This window comes from Malus domestica, chromosome 02 (genome assembly GCF_042453785.1).
Source record: "Malus domestica chromosome 02, GDT2T_hap1".
In the NCBI taxonomy this organism is placed as follows: Eukaryota; Viridiplantae; Streptophyta; class Magnoliopsida; order Rosales; family Rosaceae; genus Malus; species Malus domestica.
Genome location: NC_091662.1, coordinates 34,973,894 through 34,992,067, shown reverse-complemented (window position 1 = coordinate 34,992,067; position 18,174 = coordinate 34,973,894). Strand labels below are relative to the sequence as shown.

The window sequence follows — 18,174 nt, the reverse complement described above, 5'->3', positions numbered from 1 at the left end:
ACAAAGCTAGAAATGTTATGATTATGCTTCCTCGATAATAAGAATAATCTGGGGAATTGCTCCTTCAACGGTCCTCCTGCTAACCACCCATCCTCCCAAAACCTCACCCTCTCTCCATTGCCCACCTCAAACTTGCAGCATCCAAGAAACTGATGAGCACCACTCGAAATGTCTTTCCATGGGCTACGACTTGAAACCCTCCTTGGAGGAAGTGCATTCCATCCATTCACTTGTAGCCCATACTTGCTTCTTATCACCTTGTGCCATAGGGAATGAGACTCCCTTGGGAATCTCCACAACCACTTAGCCAATAGTGCTTCGTTCTGATTCCTCAAATTCCCCACCCCTAGACCTCCTTCCTCCTTGTTTTTAGTAACTAACTCCCATTTGACCAAATGGGATTTCTTACCTTCCTCCACGCCTTCCCAGAGAAACCCTTTCATTAATTTTTCTAGACGTCTTCTTACCCCGCCAGGAATTTTGAACAATGACATATAGTAAATCGGCAAGCTTCCCAAGACTGATTGAATTAGAGTTAATCTACCTCCTCTGGATAGGAAATGCTAGCTATTCGAAAACCATTCAAATGGGGAGACAGATGTTAATGCTAGCTCGAATGACATAAATGTGCCACCTGAAAGCAATTCTGATGAAACAGAAACGGAAGAGTAGTGCTCAACAGTGGTTCGATTTGGATTTTCTTTGTGTAATTTTCAAATCTGCGATTCGTTGTATGTTTTCTGTACAGTGCGAAATGTACGCAGAAACCATTTGGAACTTTACATGTTTTTGGCTGACCCTTTTTGAAGTAGGTGAAATCCTTCTGTAGCACCGTCACACCTGTAACCTCGATGAACTTACAATCTATTAGCATGCAAATGAATGAAGATGTAATGTTCCGAGATGAACGTCGTTAGTTGCTTGATTAACGGTTTGCGTTTTAGTCGCTTGATTAACGGTTTGCGTTTTCCGGTGGCTGATTTCAGTCATGCCGGTGCCATATGTTCGTTATGGTTAAAAAATTCTGTGATGCAATAATTTGGACCACAAACCAAACGCAGGAAACATAAGCCGAAGCACAAACGAAAATATACAAAACACCATACGTTCGACATGGTTCGCTCCGGACTGGGATATGTCAACCCAGTTCTACCAAATGGAAGTACGTAGCTGTTCTTATAAGCGGACACTCGTTGTATATGTTAAGTTGCGTGAGTGAAAGGGGCAGACGCTTTGGAATGGATGCTAGCTTTGGACGGCGGACGAGTGGTATTTCTCGAATCATCGGATGTGCACGTCTTATATCGTTTTTCGTAATGTTGAAATGTTTCTGGATGCAATATATCTTCAAAATTCAAAACAATTACTTACTAGAAAAATCATATGAATCTGAAAGAAGTAAGAAATATCGACCTGCTGATAATGAAGCTAGCGGTGATATGTAGTCCAGGAAAGAGGAGGCATTTGACAATCTGACTGTGATTTGACTCATATATGTGATGATGAGCCTGATGATGACGATGCATCACCACCTTGATCATTTGCCCTCTCGAAATGGTGAAGGCCAACAGACTCACGCGTCCAGTTGAATGTGGGTTGAGAAAGTAGATGAATGAGCATGAGACAAAGGAAGACATGCAAAGGATCTGCACCGCACAAGGTTGGCAGTGAGTACCAATCGGGTTTCCCGTGCCATTTCGGTTTCCAAGATGACTGCACCGCACAAGGTGGGCCGTGGGCGGGGCAGAGCGTTATATCAGGCTATGGCCATCGGCGGTCGACCGTCGTGGCGTGGGAGGAGAAGCTGGTGGCTCTGAGAGAGTAGTATTCTGTCGTCTGGAGGTGGCGGGGGTTTTGAAATTTTGTTTGTTTGTTTGTTTGTTGATGGATAATCACTTACAGCACCAGTTAAACGGCATAAAAAGTTATTAACCACCCAATTTCTTACCTCTGCATTTCTCCCTCACCAAAACGCAAATGTGTTAAGCAAATGAGTATTGATATTTCATATGAATTACTGTAACAAACAAAAATACATTGAACGTTTGCAACAAGACTCCAAGAAACCGTAAACATTAAGAAACAAGATGAAGCAATGTAATTCCAATCTGACTTCATATATAATAATACATAAATGTGTTAAGCTGAGTCCGGCATAACTTAAAAATCAACGGAAAAAGAAGATAGAAAAGAAGTAGATGATTTCAAATTACGATCGGTGAACACTTTGAATATCGAACATTTCGAGCAAACTTGGATGCATGAAGTAGCTGGACTGCAATGTTTGTGCAGACGAAACCTTATTAGTTTGAACCGCTCCTCTAATCGCCCAGTTTTGAGCTTCTCTGCACTCTTGCGTTGCGTCCCACAACCAAAGCTTTCAGTCTTTCTTCTAGCTTCCTACAGCAGCTCCTGGCTAGCGTGAGGTCAACTTTTAGCCACAATGTCAAGACTTCCTTTTCTTTGTAAATGTTCTTTGAAGTTTGTCGAAGGTGGGTTTCTGAAAAAATGTTACTTGTGTGAGAAAAAACATGTACACGGGCGACCTGTAATTGAATAAGTAATGCAAAACGAAATAATCATCTGGCACATCAATATTCAAACGGAATCAGTTTGAATTTGTTAAAGAATATATGTCAGATTAATTATAGTAAATATTGTAAATCTGTAATTAGTTATTTGCTTACCTGTTATGGTTTGATTTCCTTGATTGTAGGCATTAGTTTAGGATCAGGAATGTATCTGTTTCCTATATATCTTGTAACCCTAGCTTTCGGTATAAACAAGAAAAACCATTATGCTATATTACGTTTCTTAGATGGTACCAGAGTGATCGATCTGGGAAAACCACGACATAAATTTAAACCCTAGCAACCATAGCCATGGGTGACAAACCAGAAAAGTCAACCCCTTCAGGCATGACTTTGCATCAGAAGTGGGAAAACCCTAATAATCCACTTTACCTTCATCACTCGGATCAGCCTGGCACCATCCTTGTGCCGTAGCCACTTGTGGAAGACAACTATGGCACATGGGCGCAATCCATGACCATGGCCTTGATGGTCAAAAACAAGTTAGGGTTGGTTGATGGAACAATCACGAAGCCAACTGATGCACAGGTTGAAGAATTACAGCAATGGAACCGGTGCAATAATCTGGTAAAAACATGGCTGCTCGGTTCTATGTGAAAAGAAATCTCAGGAAGTGTCATACACTGCAAGGATGCACGGTAGATGTGGCTTGACCTGCAAGAAAGGTTTTCTCATGTGAACATCGTTCAACTGTTTCACATAGAAAACAAAATTCATAATTGTGTGCAAAGCAACATGACGGTGAGTTCTTATTTCACCAAACTCAAAAGCCTTTGGGATGAACGTGATGCCTTATGTTCAATCCTACATGCCATTGTGAAGCAAGGAATGAGATAACATCATATGTTGAGACTCAGAAAACAATGAAGTTCCTTATGGGTTTAAGTGACTCATATGCTACGGTTCGTAGCAACACCCTCTTGCTGGATCCATTGCCAACTATTAACAAAGCTTATGCGCTTGTTCTTCATCATGAGAAACAAGTCGAAGTGTCAAATGGAAAGAGCAGCACCATGTAACCTGAAGCTGCCGTGTTTACAGTGAAAGGTGCTGGTCGAGAACTCGAGACAGAAGATGGTGGTCAACGATGCACCAAATGCAACAAGACCAACCATAGCACCAAGAATTGTCGTGCTCATCTTCAGTGCACATTTTGTGGTTGGAAGGGACACACTTTCGACTTTTGCTGCAAACGAAAAGTAGAGGCTGAAACTGACCAAAGTTGGCCTTCCAAGGGCAACCAAGTCACGGCAAGTGACAAGAATGACACAATGCCCAACTTCCCTTTTTCTCCGGAGGACTGCAAGCAAATTCTTCAACTTTTGAACAAGAGCAAATCCTCCTTTGCTAATCAAGTGGGTAATTCTTCGAAACATGAAGAACTTTCAGGTAAAGCATTTTCTTTTGTGCATAATGGAAAGAAAATCATTTGGATTTTGGACAGTGGCGCCACGGACCACATCGTATGCAGTCCTGAGTTTCTCACGTCCTCAAAACGTGTTGAAAATCATAGTGTTGAATTACCAAATGGTTCCCTTGCTACCGTAACCCATGTCGGCAAAGTGGTTTTCTCTCCCAACCTTATCCTTGACAATGTTTTATGTGTACCATTGTTTAGGTTAAATTTAATATCTATTAGCAAGTTAGCCTATGATTCCCTCTACATCGCCATTTTTCTCAAACAATTTTGTGTCATACAGGACCTATGTTCGGGGAAGATGATTGGGACGGGAATTGAACGGGAGGGACTCTACTATCTCGAACCACCAAAGAAGAGATCCTGCAACACCATAACCACCATGAGCTCTCCTTTTTGGCACCACCACCTTGGGCACCCATCACCTAAAGTGTCCTCGTTACTTCCCTTTGTGCACAATAAATCGTGTGATTCAAATAAATGTTTAATTTGCCCATTGGCTAAACAAACCAGATTGTCTTTTCCCTTGAGTTCTATATCTACTCGTTCATGTTTTGAATTAATACATATTGACATTTGGGGTGGTTATCAAGTTCCTTCCCTCTTAGGTGCAAAATATTTTCTCACCATTGTTGATGATTACACAAGGTGCACCTGGGTTTATTCGATGAAACACAAATCTGACACACAAGACCTTTTTGTTCAATTTATTCACATGATTGAGAATCAATTCAACACAACAGTTAAGGTGATTCGAAGTGATAATGGTCTCGAGTTCACACTTGCCACATTTTACAAACTCAAAGGGATCCTTTACCAAACCAGTTGTGTCAACACACCACAACAAAATGGTGTTCTTGAACGCAAACACAGACACCTGTTAAATGTTGCTCGAGCCCTTCTTTTCCAAGCCAATCTTCTTAAACATTTTTGGGGGGATGCCATTCTCACTTCGGCCTATCTTATCAATCGTACACCCACACCTCTTCTTCAAGGGCAAACACCATATCACAAATTGTTTCACAAGGCACCAAATTACATGCATTTACGTGTTTTTGGATGCTTATGTTTTGCATTAACCCATGCACAAAAACCCTCTAAATTTGATCCTAGTGCACGACGATGTCTTTTCCTTGGGTACCCTTATGGTCAAAAGGGTTACCGCTTGTTTGATCTCACACTTAAAAAGATTTTTGTGTCACGAGATGTCACCTTTTTCGAAGACCACTTTCCCTATCAATTATCCCATACTTCCGCTGCTCCCACTACCAGTCCTACTCCACTTCCCATAGAATCCTATTTGCCATCGTTTGATCCGTCCCCTACTCTCCTTCATTCACCTACCATAGAACCCTATCTTGAAGTAGGCTCTGCCCTTGTCACCATTCCACCTCCTTTACCCGTTGAGACCCCTTCACCTTCCTTACCTTCTCCATCACCATCACCATCACCATCACCTCCGCCTTCCCCTCCTGCCCAATCTCCTACTGCACCACTGCCACCCCGTCGTGGCACACGCCCTACCAAACCCTCATCTTTCTTGCAGGATTTCCACGTCGAGACCTCTTTCCTGTCCCGACCTGCTTCTTCCTCGAATTTGGTTCAGTCCTCAAGTACTTCTCACCCTCTGTCTCATTACCTATCTTACCATTGCCTTTCTCCCATGCATAAACATTTTGTCACTAACGTCACCACCATCTGAGAGCCCACCACTTTTCTGCAGGCTGTCAAACATCCACAATGGCGTGCTGCCATGCAACACGAAATTGCTGCTCTTCAGGCTAACAATACTTGGTCTCTCGTTCCACTTCCCCATAAAAAAAAGCCGATTGGCTGCAAATGGGTGTACAAGGTCAAGCTTAAACCTAATGGGACCATCGAGCGTTACAAAGCCCGATTGGTTTCCAAGGGCTATAGCCAAATCGAAAGGGGTTGACTATCATGAAACCTTTGCTCTGGTTGCCAAGTTCATTGTTCGTGTGCTCCTTAGTGTTGCTGCTGTGCGTCAGTGGCATTTGCACCAACTCGATGTCAACAACGCCTTCTGGCATGGTGATCTTGACGAGGAAGTGTACATGCAATTACCTCCTGGCTTCGGACGAAAGGGGGAGACTCGTGTATGTAAGCTACACAAATCCTTATATGGTTTAAAGCAAGCCTCAAGACAATGGTTCATCAAACTTTCCACCGCTCTCAAGGCTGCGAAATTTCATCAATCATGGTTAGATTATTCCTTGTTCGTCCGAAGTCAGCAAGGTAACTTCATTGCGTTGTTGGTATACGTTGATGATGCGATTCTAGCAGGAAATGATCTGCAAGAAATTGAAGCAACGAAGCAGATCTTCTCGCAACAATTCAAATTGAAAGACTTAGGCCAACTTAAATATTTCTTGGGGATAGAGGTTGCACGGTCCAAAAATGGCATCACCTTGTGCCAACGAAAATATGCATTGGATATATTAGATGATGCAGGATTTTTGGTGCCAAACCTTCACGATTCCATGTGGAGCAAAATGTTTCTCTTACACAGGCAGAAGGAGAACTTCTGGTTGATGCTTCATCATATAGGAGACTTGTGGGTAGGTTGATCTACCTGACCATAACAAGGCCGGACTTAGCCTATGCTGTGCACATGTTAAGTCAGTTTATGGAAAAGCCTCGATAACCACACCTTGAGGCGGCACACAAAGTTCTCAAATACATCAAGAGTGCACTGGGACAAGGCATATTTTTTCCATCCAAGGGATCCTTGCAGTTAAGGGCATTTTGTGACGCTGACTGGGCTAGATGCAAAGACACAAGAAGATCGATAACAGGTTACTGTATTCAACTTGGTCAAGCATCGATATCCTGGAAAACAAATAAGCAAACCACTGTCTCTCGTTCCAGTGCAGAAGCCGAGTGTCGTTCCATGGCAGCCACATGTTGTGAGATCACATGGTTAAAGAACATTTTAAGAGATTTAAAGGTGATTTATTCACAACCAGTCACGTTGTTTTGTGACAACCAAGCAGCCATATACATTGCTTCGAACCCGGTATTTCATGAAAGGACAAAACATATAGAGATTGATTGTCATTTGGTAAGAGAGAAGATTCAAGGAGGATTGATTTGTACGACATACATACGAACAACTGACCAACCAGCAGACATCTTCACCAAACTTTTGAGTTCTACACAGTTTGAAACATTGCTCAGCAAGTTGGGTGTATTAACATACACTCCAACTTGAGGGGGAGTGTTAAAGAAGATATCTCAAATTAATTATAGTAAATATTGTAAATCTGTAATTAGTTATTTGCTTACCTGTTATGGTTTGATTTCCTTGATCGTAGGCATTAGTTTAGGATCAGGAATGTATCTGTTTCCTATATATCTTGTAACCCTAGCTTTCGGTATAAACAAGAAAAACCATTCTGCTATATTACGTTTCTTAGAGAATTTACAATATTCTTCATGAATTTAGTAGACATTGTTATGACCGGCAGACGGAATTTATTTACTTTTTATTCCAAAAACGATATATTTTAAAAGACATCTTATAATCAACTTGGGGACATCAGACCACCTATGAGTACCAGGATTTCACATTGCAAATTGAGTTTACAATTATAGGAAACAAATAGAGGTTTAGTTGTTCTCTGAATCTGGAAGTACCTGGAAGGTGTGGGCTATGAAGGTGATCTTGTGCTGTTCCAGTCTCCAATATGCATGAAAGGGATGCGGGCTATGGAGGGCCAGTATCGCCCTTTAATACCTGGTTTGCATCTCTCTTTAGCATTGGAGATCTGTCGATACTAAGATGCGTAACAGATAGGGGCAGGCCCTCCTTCTCCATGGATGGTAGCTTAGGACATCCCCATATGTCAAGACACACAAGAGAGGTCAGTAATTGAATGCCAGCGCCGAGTTTCATGAGATTTGGCAAGTTTGAGATGTGGAGTTCAATGAGAGATTTGGGGAGCAGCATCTCCGGGAATTTCTCTAGTGGAAAGGACACCACATCTGGATCTTCACCATCAATGGACAACACTCTAAGAGAGGTAAGTCTGTGCAACCCCCACTCCACGAGTAGCTTACAACTCTTGAGATTATGAATATGAAGTGATATTAGGTTGGGGGGAAAACCCTCTAGAGAGGACGCGAAACTTTAAAAGTAAAAAATTATCAATGACTGCAGAGAGACGAGGTTGTGCATGCCTTTGGGTACGGCCTCCAATTTATTGCAGAGGCCAATCACGATCTCTTTCAAGTTAGAGGTTGGAAACCCACCTCTTGCCACATAATTAAGATTTATACAGTCTTGAATCCATAACCTTTAAAGATTAGTAAGGTGGCACAAGCAAAGCCATCTGGTAAGGATTTAAGATTTGAGCAACCCTTGAGATTAATATCTTCAAGACAAGTGTTATCGTTGAATGTATCAGCTATTGACTCTACTTGTTTACTTCCTTTTATGAGAAGTCGTTTAAGGGACCTAGGTAGATGGCCTCTGAACGATAAGGATGCCACAGATGGACAATTAATCATGACCAAGTCCTGAAGACAAGATGTCTCCTCATGCATAAATGAAGGAGAAGAAAATGAGGAACCTTCTACCTCTTCCTCCTCAATTAATGATTTCAAATTTTTGCAGCTGGTTATTGATATTCTTCTTAGCTTCGGGGGTATTTGGTGTATTGCAAAATATACAAAAGAACTGCACTGCCCAACTGATATCTGTAAGCGAAGGTGATAAACCAAGCTCTTGGAAAGAAATTAGACTTGGACAGTCACATATGTGAAGCTGTTGAAGAGACGTTAGATCATGACAAACTGAGAGTGTGACTTGCCGCGAATAATCAACTTGTCAAGAGAAGTCAGGTATTTCAGTACTATTTTCTCATTTTTCCATGAAAATGTCAGTTCCTCACAATCTCTAAAATCCAGAGATTTCACATTTGCTAATCCTTGAGATTAATTCGCAAAATTCTTGATAACTGGCAATTGAAGCCACCAATTGCTCACATCCATAAATCACAAGCTTTGATAATAAATCAAGGTTCTTAGGTAAACTACCTTCCAATTTGGGGCAGCTAGTGATGCAAAGCCTATTCAAGCAAGGGAATGCTTTAGTTTGATCATGCTTGCAAGGAGACCATTCTTTCCAATTAAGCATAGCTGAAAAGGTAAGGCTTTCCAACAGTGGAAAAGGCAAGTTACTCTCTCCATAGAACTCAATTCCCACATTCTCCACTGCAGACATTCCACTTATAGATAGCTCTTTCAGTGACGGATTGCCCGAGGGGTGGCAAGAATTGACACTGATGCCAACCTTCTAACCTTACAACAACCATATTGGTGAACATAGGATCTCCCACCTAGGGTGAGAATTTCAAACCGCCATAACGCCTGATGTTGAGCACTTGAAGGTTTTGATGAGGTTGTAGACTGTCAAGAACATCTATTTTCATTTCCTTTTTGTTACTCCATTCCAGTACAAGTTCATCAAGCCCATCCTTATTAACAAAGTTGGCTTTCATTGCATCTTGAACATCAAGCACATTCTCCAATCTTAAGAGATGTAATGTCCCTCGAAGATGCAATAGGCCCATGATCTCGCTTATTCCCAACCCGCTTTCTTTGCCCACCACAAATGTTTGCAATGTTTGTAGATTAGTCAAACGACCTAGTTCTGCAGGCATTACTTCCAATGCAGGCACATTTGAATTGTTTAGATGACGCAAATTACTTAGATTCCTTAAGTTTGTAGGTAGAGCCTTCAAACGAGAACAATGATCTAAAATCAGTGTTTGTAAGCTGTGAAGAGTGCTTATTGATTCAGGTAAACTTGTTATCTCTGTGTTAGTAAGATCAAGGTACTGTAGATGCTTCACTTTACCAATTGAATCTGGAAGCTGCATTATCCGATAGCCATTTAGAGAAAGCACCCATAGGTATTCCATTCTTGGCAACAAATCAAGAGTAACCTTACAAGTCAGAAAGTTAAACAAGTCTTTTGAAAGTGTCAGTGGTAGGAAAGTCCGCAAATGTGTGGCTTCTTTGAAGGCCTCAAATTTAATAACCCCATCATGCTTACCAAGAATGTATGATGAATGACAAGTCTTCAGAGAACATCTATGATCCAGCTTATCCTCCAATCTGAAACATATTTCTCCCAATACCAAACTTGCCAAATCACCAACAAGGTCATGCATTACATATGTTGAATTGTCCTTGCTTGATTTTTGGAATAAAGATTGAGATCATAACTCCCCAAAATAGTCAGCCCCTATATCTTCCATTTCTTTTCTTTCTCCTGGTACCTGAAGCAAACCCTCTGCCATCCATAGAAGGATTAGTTGCATCTCCCCAAATTCAAGGTCTTTTGGCAGTATTGAGCAATAGGCAAAGCACCTCTTCAAATTTCAAGGGAGATAGTGATAGCTCAATTTTAGTACTGGGGGTATGTCACCCTCTTCACCTGATGGATTCCATATGCTGTTGTTTAGTATTTCTTCCCATTCATCAATTTCTTTGCAACCTAAAAGACCACCAAGCGTCCTTGCAACCAAGGGCAATCCGCCGCATCTTGCAACAATTTTCTCCTGAAGAAACCTGAAATCTGGTGCTACAACATTGTTAAAGCTCAATGATCCATGTTGCACAAATACTTTCCAACAATCATCATTTGATATACATTGCAAATCATGAACTTCAGTAGCTCCCACTGTTCTTGCAACTTTTGCATCATGTGTTGTTACAATTATCTTACTTCCAAGTGCTTCAGCACGAAAGGGGGACTGTAGTCTTTCCCATAGTTCATAGTCACAAGTGTTCCAAACATCATCCAAGATAAGTAAAAGCTTTTTATTTACTAGTACCTTACTAAGCCTTTCTAGAATGCTATTGAATTCCTACAATTGACAAGGTTCTGCTGTGACAGATTCAAGAATAGCCTTTGTAATTCTTAAAAGATCAAACTCGTCAGAGACGGATACCCATACTTTAGGGTTGAACTCTTTCTGGGCATCCGTATTTTTGTTGAGTACAAGTTGAGCAAGTGTTGTCTTCACGACTCCAGGCATACCAACAATGGCAATTACATCAAAATTGACACTACTAGGTTCATCTTTGGATAGGAATTCAATAATCTTGGCTTTGTCATCATCTCTTCCAATAACTGGCACTCAAAGCATATGAACTTGGGGGCCTTTTCCTTGCCTTGACACTTGGTGTCCCAATATACTTTAAACCAAGCATGTCTTTTCGCTTAGAAATTTCTTGCAATCGATGAGTAGTCTCCTCAACTTCTACTCTCACATTAAACTTGAATTTAAATTTAGGAATTAGGCCCCGTACCATACTTCTTGTTCTAGACCGAGTTTGCTCCTTTGCTTTCCATTGTAGCATCTCAGTTGAAAACTTGTCCAACACGTCATCCACATCATAAGCCAAGTCTTCGAGATCATCCAGCCACTGCACCATGTCATTGTTTGTTAGTTGCTTCTCCTCCGCGTCATTCAGTACAGATGCAATTCCATACAGCATTCCCCTCCATTTCCCCAACTTTTTTCCAGCACCCCGTAGGTGTCCAAAGTTTGTGAGGATCTCACGAGGCACCAACCTGTGAAGAAGCACCTCGAGGAATGCCGCAAGAAAAATCTCTCCAACTGCCATAGTTTCTCAAGTGTTCAACAAAATACAGCAGGGAAGAGCAATCCTGTCAGAACTTGCACTAGCATCGCAATTGCAGAAAATCAACGTTTGTCGAAATGTACAAGTTGAGCAAGTGGCCTAAAACAAACAGAATTGACAGAGCCAAATCAACTGTGTGCGGTCTTAAAAAATAAATAGAAAGAAAATTGCAAAAATGAAAATTAAAACATTAAAAGGAAAATGAAGAAAGAACCCCACTCCAGACAATACCACCCCCACCCTTCCTCACCCTCCCTCATCGTCAACTTTGGTCCCAACTACAGAATAAATGCATATATAGAGTAGTATTGTCTGTTGTGTCACGTGGGGTGGTGGGGGTTTTGAAAGTTTCTTTTTTGTTTGTTTAGGGATAATCATTCTAGTGTCCCTCAGTCAAGAGCAACTTAATTACATGGAAAAGTTTACCGTCATGTGGTCCCCATCTAATAGTACATTGCCATGCGGAGAAAAACTTGCACATGGCAATTCATATTGGACAAAGAACGCCACGTAACGGTGAACTCATTCCATGTAAGTCTAATTCTCCCCTCAGTTGCCTGTTTAAACAGCATAACAAGTAAGAACCATCCAATTTCTTACCTATTTACAATACTGCCGTTCTCCCTTACCAAAACACGAATGTGTTAAGCAAATGAGTATTCATATGAATTACAGTAACAAACAAAAACACAATGAAAATTGCAACAAGACTCCAAGATAGCGTACACAAGAACTAGATGAAGCAATGGAATTCCAATCTGAATTCATATAATGCACAAATGTGTTAAGCTGAGTCCTACAGAGCTTTTAAAACATTGGAAGGAAAAGAAAGAAAAGAAGTTGATGATTTCAAATTACGATCAGTTAACACTTTGAATGGCGGAAGATTTGAGCAATTTGAATGCTGGAAATAGCTGGACTGCAATGTCGCGCACTCAAAACCTTATTGGTTTGATCCACTCTTCTAGTCAACCAGTTTTTGCGCTCTCTACAATCTTTCGTCCCACAGCCAAAGCTTTCAGTATTTTCTTCTAGCTTCTATGGCAGCTCCTGACTAGCGTGAGGTCGACTTTTAGCCACAATCTCAAGACTGCCGTTTCTCTGTAAATGTCATTTGTGATTTATTGGAGGTGGTTCTCCGAAAAAAGAAGTTAATTGTATGGGAAGAAAAAACAGGTAGACATGGCCAACCTGTAATTGAATAAGTAATGCAAAATTAAATGATCATCTGGTGCATCAATATTCAATAACTTGAATCAGTTCGAATTTACAATATTCTCCGTGAATTTAGTAAACTTTGTTATGACTGGCAGACGAGATTTATTTACGTTTTATTCCAAGAACGACACATTTTTATTTCAAAAGACAACTTCTAATCAACTTGGGGACATCAGACCACCTATGAGTACAAGAATTCCACATTGCAAATTTAGATATCAGATGATTAGCCTCATAAATACCAAATTGAGCTACTTGTAGTCGCATTGCTTCATGATGAAGAAACAACGCTTCTGAGTTTGGATTTATCATTCCTTCTGAACCATACAAGCTTAACCAATATCTTTTTAAGGATATGGTTTGGTTTCTAGTCTTCTGCGAATTTGAAAAGAGAAGAGCAGGTGGTCAAATGTATCTGATAACTGACAAGTTAGAAATTTACTGTTTCTTCACTACGATTGAAAATAAACAGTTTCCCTAGAAATTTATACATGAAAAGGTAATGGAACTAGTTGTTCACCTTATCAAGAAGAACGAAATGGAGGTGTTTGACTTCTCGCTGTAAATTAGCTCAACCACTTATCAAATTCGATAAAACCTAACGTTTCTTATCTTTTTCCTTCCTGGCTTTATTCGTCAAATATCACTCCATGTTACTACCAATAGAAAATGTGCTTATTAGTTTTTTGGAAAGAGTACAGCTGGTAGAAAATAATCTGATAAGCAGTGTTCGTCGGTGACTAATCTAATATCTAATTTAACATCTAATTTAACAAAATTTATCATTTGGCAAAAAAAGAAAAAGAAAAAATGGTATGTACTTTTTTTTTCCTTCCACTAGGACCCATTACACCCATCTCTTAACATGCTGGATATGTGCATATCCATGGCCCCAACACTCAAGGACCAGCCTTGGATCTATTGACCACAACTCACCAAATCCTAAATTTGAAAAATTCACCAAAACATGCTACTAACTCTTTTCAACAGTTACAAAAAAGGGGAGAGAATTTCTATCAAGAGATGAAGGCATGATTGCTTGCATTTTCACATTCATTTCATGTTATTATTTCAGTATGTACGTGCACAAGGAAAATGTATACCAATTAAGAAGTATTTGATTGATTTTTCTTAAGTACCTATAGATATTTAGCCCCGATACATATTTGACCATTTAACCATTAAATTTGATCTAATGGCTTCAATTGAGTGACAGACGACCATTGAATCAAATCTAACAATCAAATTTGTGTCGCTGCTGATTATCTGTAGATACTTGAGAAAAATTGGTGTATGACGACAGTAAGTGAAATCACAAGCACTACTTCGCTACATCAACATGGCACTATTGCCTTAAAAGTAACTAGATTGAACTTGCAATAGCTCTAGTTGCGCCAGTAATTTTGCAGTGGTTGATTTCAATCTGGAGTCACCCTGCTGGGCTAGATCAATCAGCACTGCTTGAGCAGATTCCCCGTATGTTACTCGGTGTTCCTCAACTCCAAATATCTTCTCCAATATCCATAGTGCTTTCTCTTGAGCCTTGATGCTCCCGGATTCGAGGACTTTGATGATGGCCGGAATTCCTGACTTTTTGGCTATGTACTTGCTTCCGTTTTCCCAAATGTCATCGTGCAAGAGGGTTGCAAGGACACTCAGTGCTGCTTCATCCGCTTCCCTCTCCTTACCTTCCAATATTTGGATTATAGGAGAGATAGCACCTGCCTTGACCATACAAAATGTGCTTTTCACAAAGCATTTTCCATCATGAACTTCACAAACAGCATCTTGAGAAGGAGGAACGCATGACCACCTTGGTTTTATCGACTTCTTTAGAGATGATGAATTCTGCGAAAACTGAGCTAGTGACGTTGCAGCCCTGCATTTAGCAACAGGTGATCCACTCGAGAGTAACTTGACAAGTAAAGGAATTACCCCTTGTTCTGCTGAATAAAGTTGTAGTTTCTTATCAGCAGGATTTGTGAACCGAATTAATAGACCTGTAATGCTTTCTGCTAAACAGCACATCTTCTCTGCTGGAATTTCAGATCTTGAATTCATTATGGATACCATTATCGGTACCAAATTTGCTCTCTTTAATATATCCGTCACCTTTTTGTCACTTATGGGAAGATGGCTAAGTATGCCAACTCCAGCGGCTTTTTCGCAGTCAGATGTTGATGTTGAGATGATAATGATGATTGTTCTGATATTGGTTTCTCCAAGTTGGTCTGTCAACTCTTCCAATAAATCTTTAGAAAGAGTGTAAAGCAAACTCAAGGCACTGCTCCTGATTTTAATGTTAGTTTCCAAGAGGAAGGGTAGGAGAAGCTGAAAGGCGCCATTTTCTTTCATCCTTCTTCTAACTTTGCCTGCTCTGGAATGGGAGGCAATACTATTAAGTGCTTGCAATAGGTGATTTTGAATTACCGGACTGGTGAGATTTAAAAGGGAGAGCATCTGCTGAGCAACATCTGAATTCACAAGAATAGATTCCGATTGAGCAATCCTTGCAAGAATTGCTGATACAGGCTCCCGAAGAGCCATAAGTACTGATGTTACAGAGAAGAGGAGCTGAAGCAGAGATGCTACAATGCCTGAACTGATCAACCGTTGGACATTTTCTGTCAGGTTTGATAGATTTTGCAAGGCACTTAAAGCAGATAACTTGGCTTCAAGCTTCCCTACTCTAAACATTCTGACAAGGGGTTCAATTGCACCATTTTCCCCGAGGGAAGCTCGACTTTGATCAGTGAGCTCTATCCTTGAGAGTGCTGTTGCCATCAGGATTTTACTCATGTCCGAACCTGCAAAGACATGGTATGGATAGTTTGTTAAGTGCCCCGGAATTTGCAGGACTGACGAAGGTTAAACCTTACCATCAGGGAAAGGGAGGTTAAAAGAGCATGATCTTCATATTCAGTAATTTCATTGACAAACAAATTTGATCCATATAAACACAAACTTACGTGCTAAATTGCTCGGTCGTATAAGTATATGATGTAATACAGAATCTAAGGAAACGTTATCCTACTAATCTGTTGGTTCAGCTTGGATGCTAATCGAAGTTAGAGGTGAATTGGGATCATCATTTAGCTAATAACCTGATTGAAATTATGCATACAAACCACAGGTTCAACCAAATTACACAAAATAATCAGTTTTTCTAATGTTATCGTTTTAGATTCAACTGTCCCCCAGACATTTTTATGGAAATTTAGCAATTTACATTGATAAGTACTGTGGTTATATGACGAAAACACATAATCATCAAATAGAAGAGACGAAAAATTGAGAGGAAGCAGTTTGCATCACCTTCTTCGAGGTACTGCACTAGGGGCTTAAAGTAACCAGCCTCTGCCATATGAAGCGCATTCTGCGTGTTGCTAGATAATGCATTCAACAACTTCCCTGCATTACGTGAAGCGACAAGGTCATCCTCATTTAGCAAGGCAACCAACATAACTATACACCCTTGAATCCGCCCAAGTCGGCGCCTTACTGACTGAAGATCTGAGAGATACAGCAAAAACCCCACAGCTTCTTTCCTTTCTTCTTCATCCCGTACCAATGATTTCACAGCCGCAGACAAATAACCAACATCTGCCATTTTCTCCTGCACACTACTTTACAATGTGAGATAACAAATTCACACGGAAATCATAAAATTAATTCAAGGCTGATACGAACGCAAAAAATAAAGAGAAAATTACCTTGTTATCAGCATTATCTGAAGCAAGGCTTCTCAACAATCGAAGTATACAAAGCCGATTCTCCGAATTACTTGAACTCAACCGATTAAACAGAATCGGAATAATACCTTCATCATTAATCCATTCATATCCAACCCTTTTGTTTCCAATCAACTCATTTAATTCCAAAAGAGCAAATTTAAGTTGTTCATCATCACCATACTTAATTTGCGAAGAAACATCATCGATACCAAAACAAACCGTTTTCTCCTCTTGTATTTCCTCTTCCACTTCCACTTCCAACTCACTAACAACACCAGAACCATAACTAGTACTCGCAAACGAACTCACATCAAACCGCGTACTCATCAAATCCTTGTGTAAGCCCCCAACCTTGTCTTTCAAATCTGTGGACACTTCTAAACTTGCCAAGAGCACTAACCCTAATGACCTCCCAAGATCATGAACCACATCCTCTATTTGTCTAACAAATGATTTTGTCTCTTGGGTTTTCAGCAAAGCCTTGGCTCTCTTAAGTTCCAACCCAAGAGACTCAACAGGTTTTCTCAATGGTTGGTGATCAAGAAACTTAGTATTCTCCATTAATCCATCAAGAATTGGAGCTAATTTCCCAACCAAGATTACAAATTCAGTCACTACTTCTCTTTGAATTTCTGAGTTTTGAGCCAAAGAACTCACCTCAATCACCAAAGCTTTTAATTCCATCACGACTTCTGCAAAACCCCTCTTCTCCTCCTCCATATTTTCCCTTTCTCCTCACTGCAAAGAAACAGAGCAGACTAAGAAAGATAAACCCAAAAGAGATAAGGATGATATGTACTGTAGAGACGGTTCAGATCCTTAAAATACATACCAAATGGCAACAAAGATGAAGATACAAGGAAAATAATAAGAAATTAAGTATTGAAATCCACTTGCAAAGCAAGAAAGAGTTAAAACGTTGATTTCTTGGCCGTCTTGGAGGGGAAAATAGTGAAAGATAAATAAGGGTTGGAGTCTTGCGGTTCGGATTTATGTGAAGAGGTATCAAAAGGGTCAGCGTCAGTCTGTTGACTCGGCTGATTATTATTTAGTCATGTAATGATGATATCTCCTCCTGGTTGTTGTTGTTGTTGTTGGTGTTCCTCCATTGAAAGAAAACGGTGGAATGCAGGAGAAGCAGTCAAAAGTCGGCAATAAATTCTCCGCCTCCTGTTGGTTTTCTCTCATTCTTTTTCCGTTTGCTTGCTTTGTTGGTTTTGTTATATTATATATGTTTGCATCAAACTGCCGGAGCTTTTTATATTTTAACGTGGCTTTGAATGTGCAAAGGGGAATTTTCGAGGTTTGTGGGTCAACTGCTGCGTGTGTGGGTGTGGCTGCTTTACAAAGTAGTACACTGGAAAGAATCTAAATATCTGGTCGGTAAAATATTCTATGGGAACTTTTGAGTTACTTTCCACTTTTGACAAGTATTGTCGTTTCTAGACGGTATCTTGCTTTACTTTTGTTTTGAGTTACCTTGATTTAGGAAAAATGGAAGACTCGGTATATTTTCTCTACTACTTTGATTTGGGTG

The 18,174-nt window shown here is 40.3% G+C and overlaps 1 protein-coding gene and 1 pseudogene across 2 annotated transcripts; both read right to left on the bottom strand.

Moving 5' to 3' along the window:
* Nucleotides 1-10,253: 10,253 nt before the first annotated feature.
* On the bottom strand, nt 10,254-12,721 carry LOC103418571 (putative disease resistance RPP13-like protein 1; annotated as a pseudogene).
* A 1,192-nt stretch (nt 12,722-13,913) lies between these two features.
* On the bottom strand, nt 13,914-17,867 carry LOC103407430 (U-box domain-containing protein 44-like). Of its 2 annotated transcripts, XM_008346369.4 has the most exons (4): nt 17,470-17,850; nt 16,617-17,375; nt 16,219-16,519; nt 13,914-15,710 (listed from the first exon to the last, which is right to left on the bottom strand). In XM_008346369.4, the coding sequence occupies exons 2-4, from the start codon at nt 17,355-17,357 to the stop codon at nt 14,257-14,259; spliced, it is 2,496 nt and encodes an 831-aa protein (XP_008344591.2). In that variant the 5' UTR covers nt 17,358-17,375; nt 17,470-17,850; the 3' UTR covers nt 13,914-14,256. The 2 variants fall into 2 exon arrangements, with proteins under 2 accessions (XP_008344591.2, XP_070673998.1); XM_070817897.1 differs by having other exon boundaries at nt 16,617-17,867.
* Between the last annotated feature and the right edge of the window lie 307 nt (nt 17,868-18,174).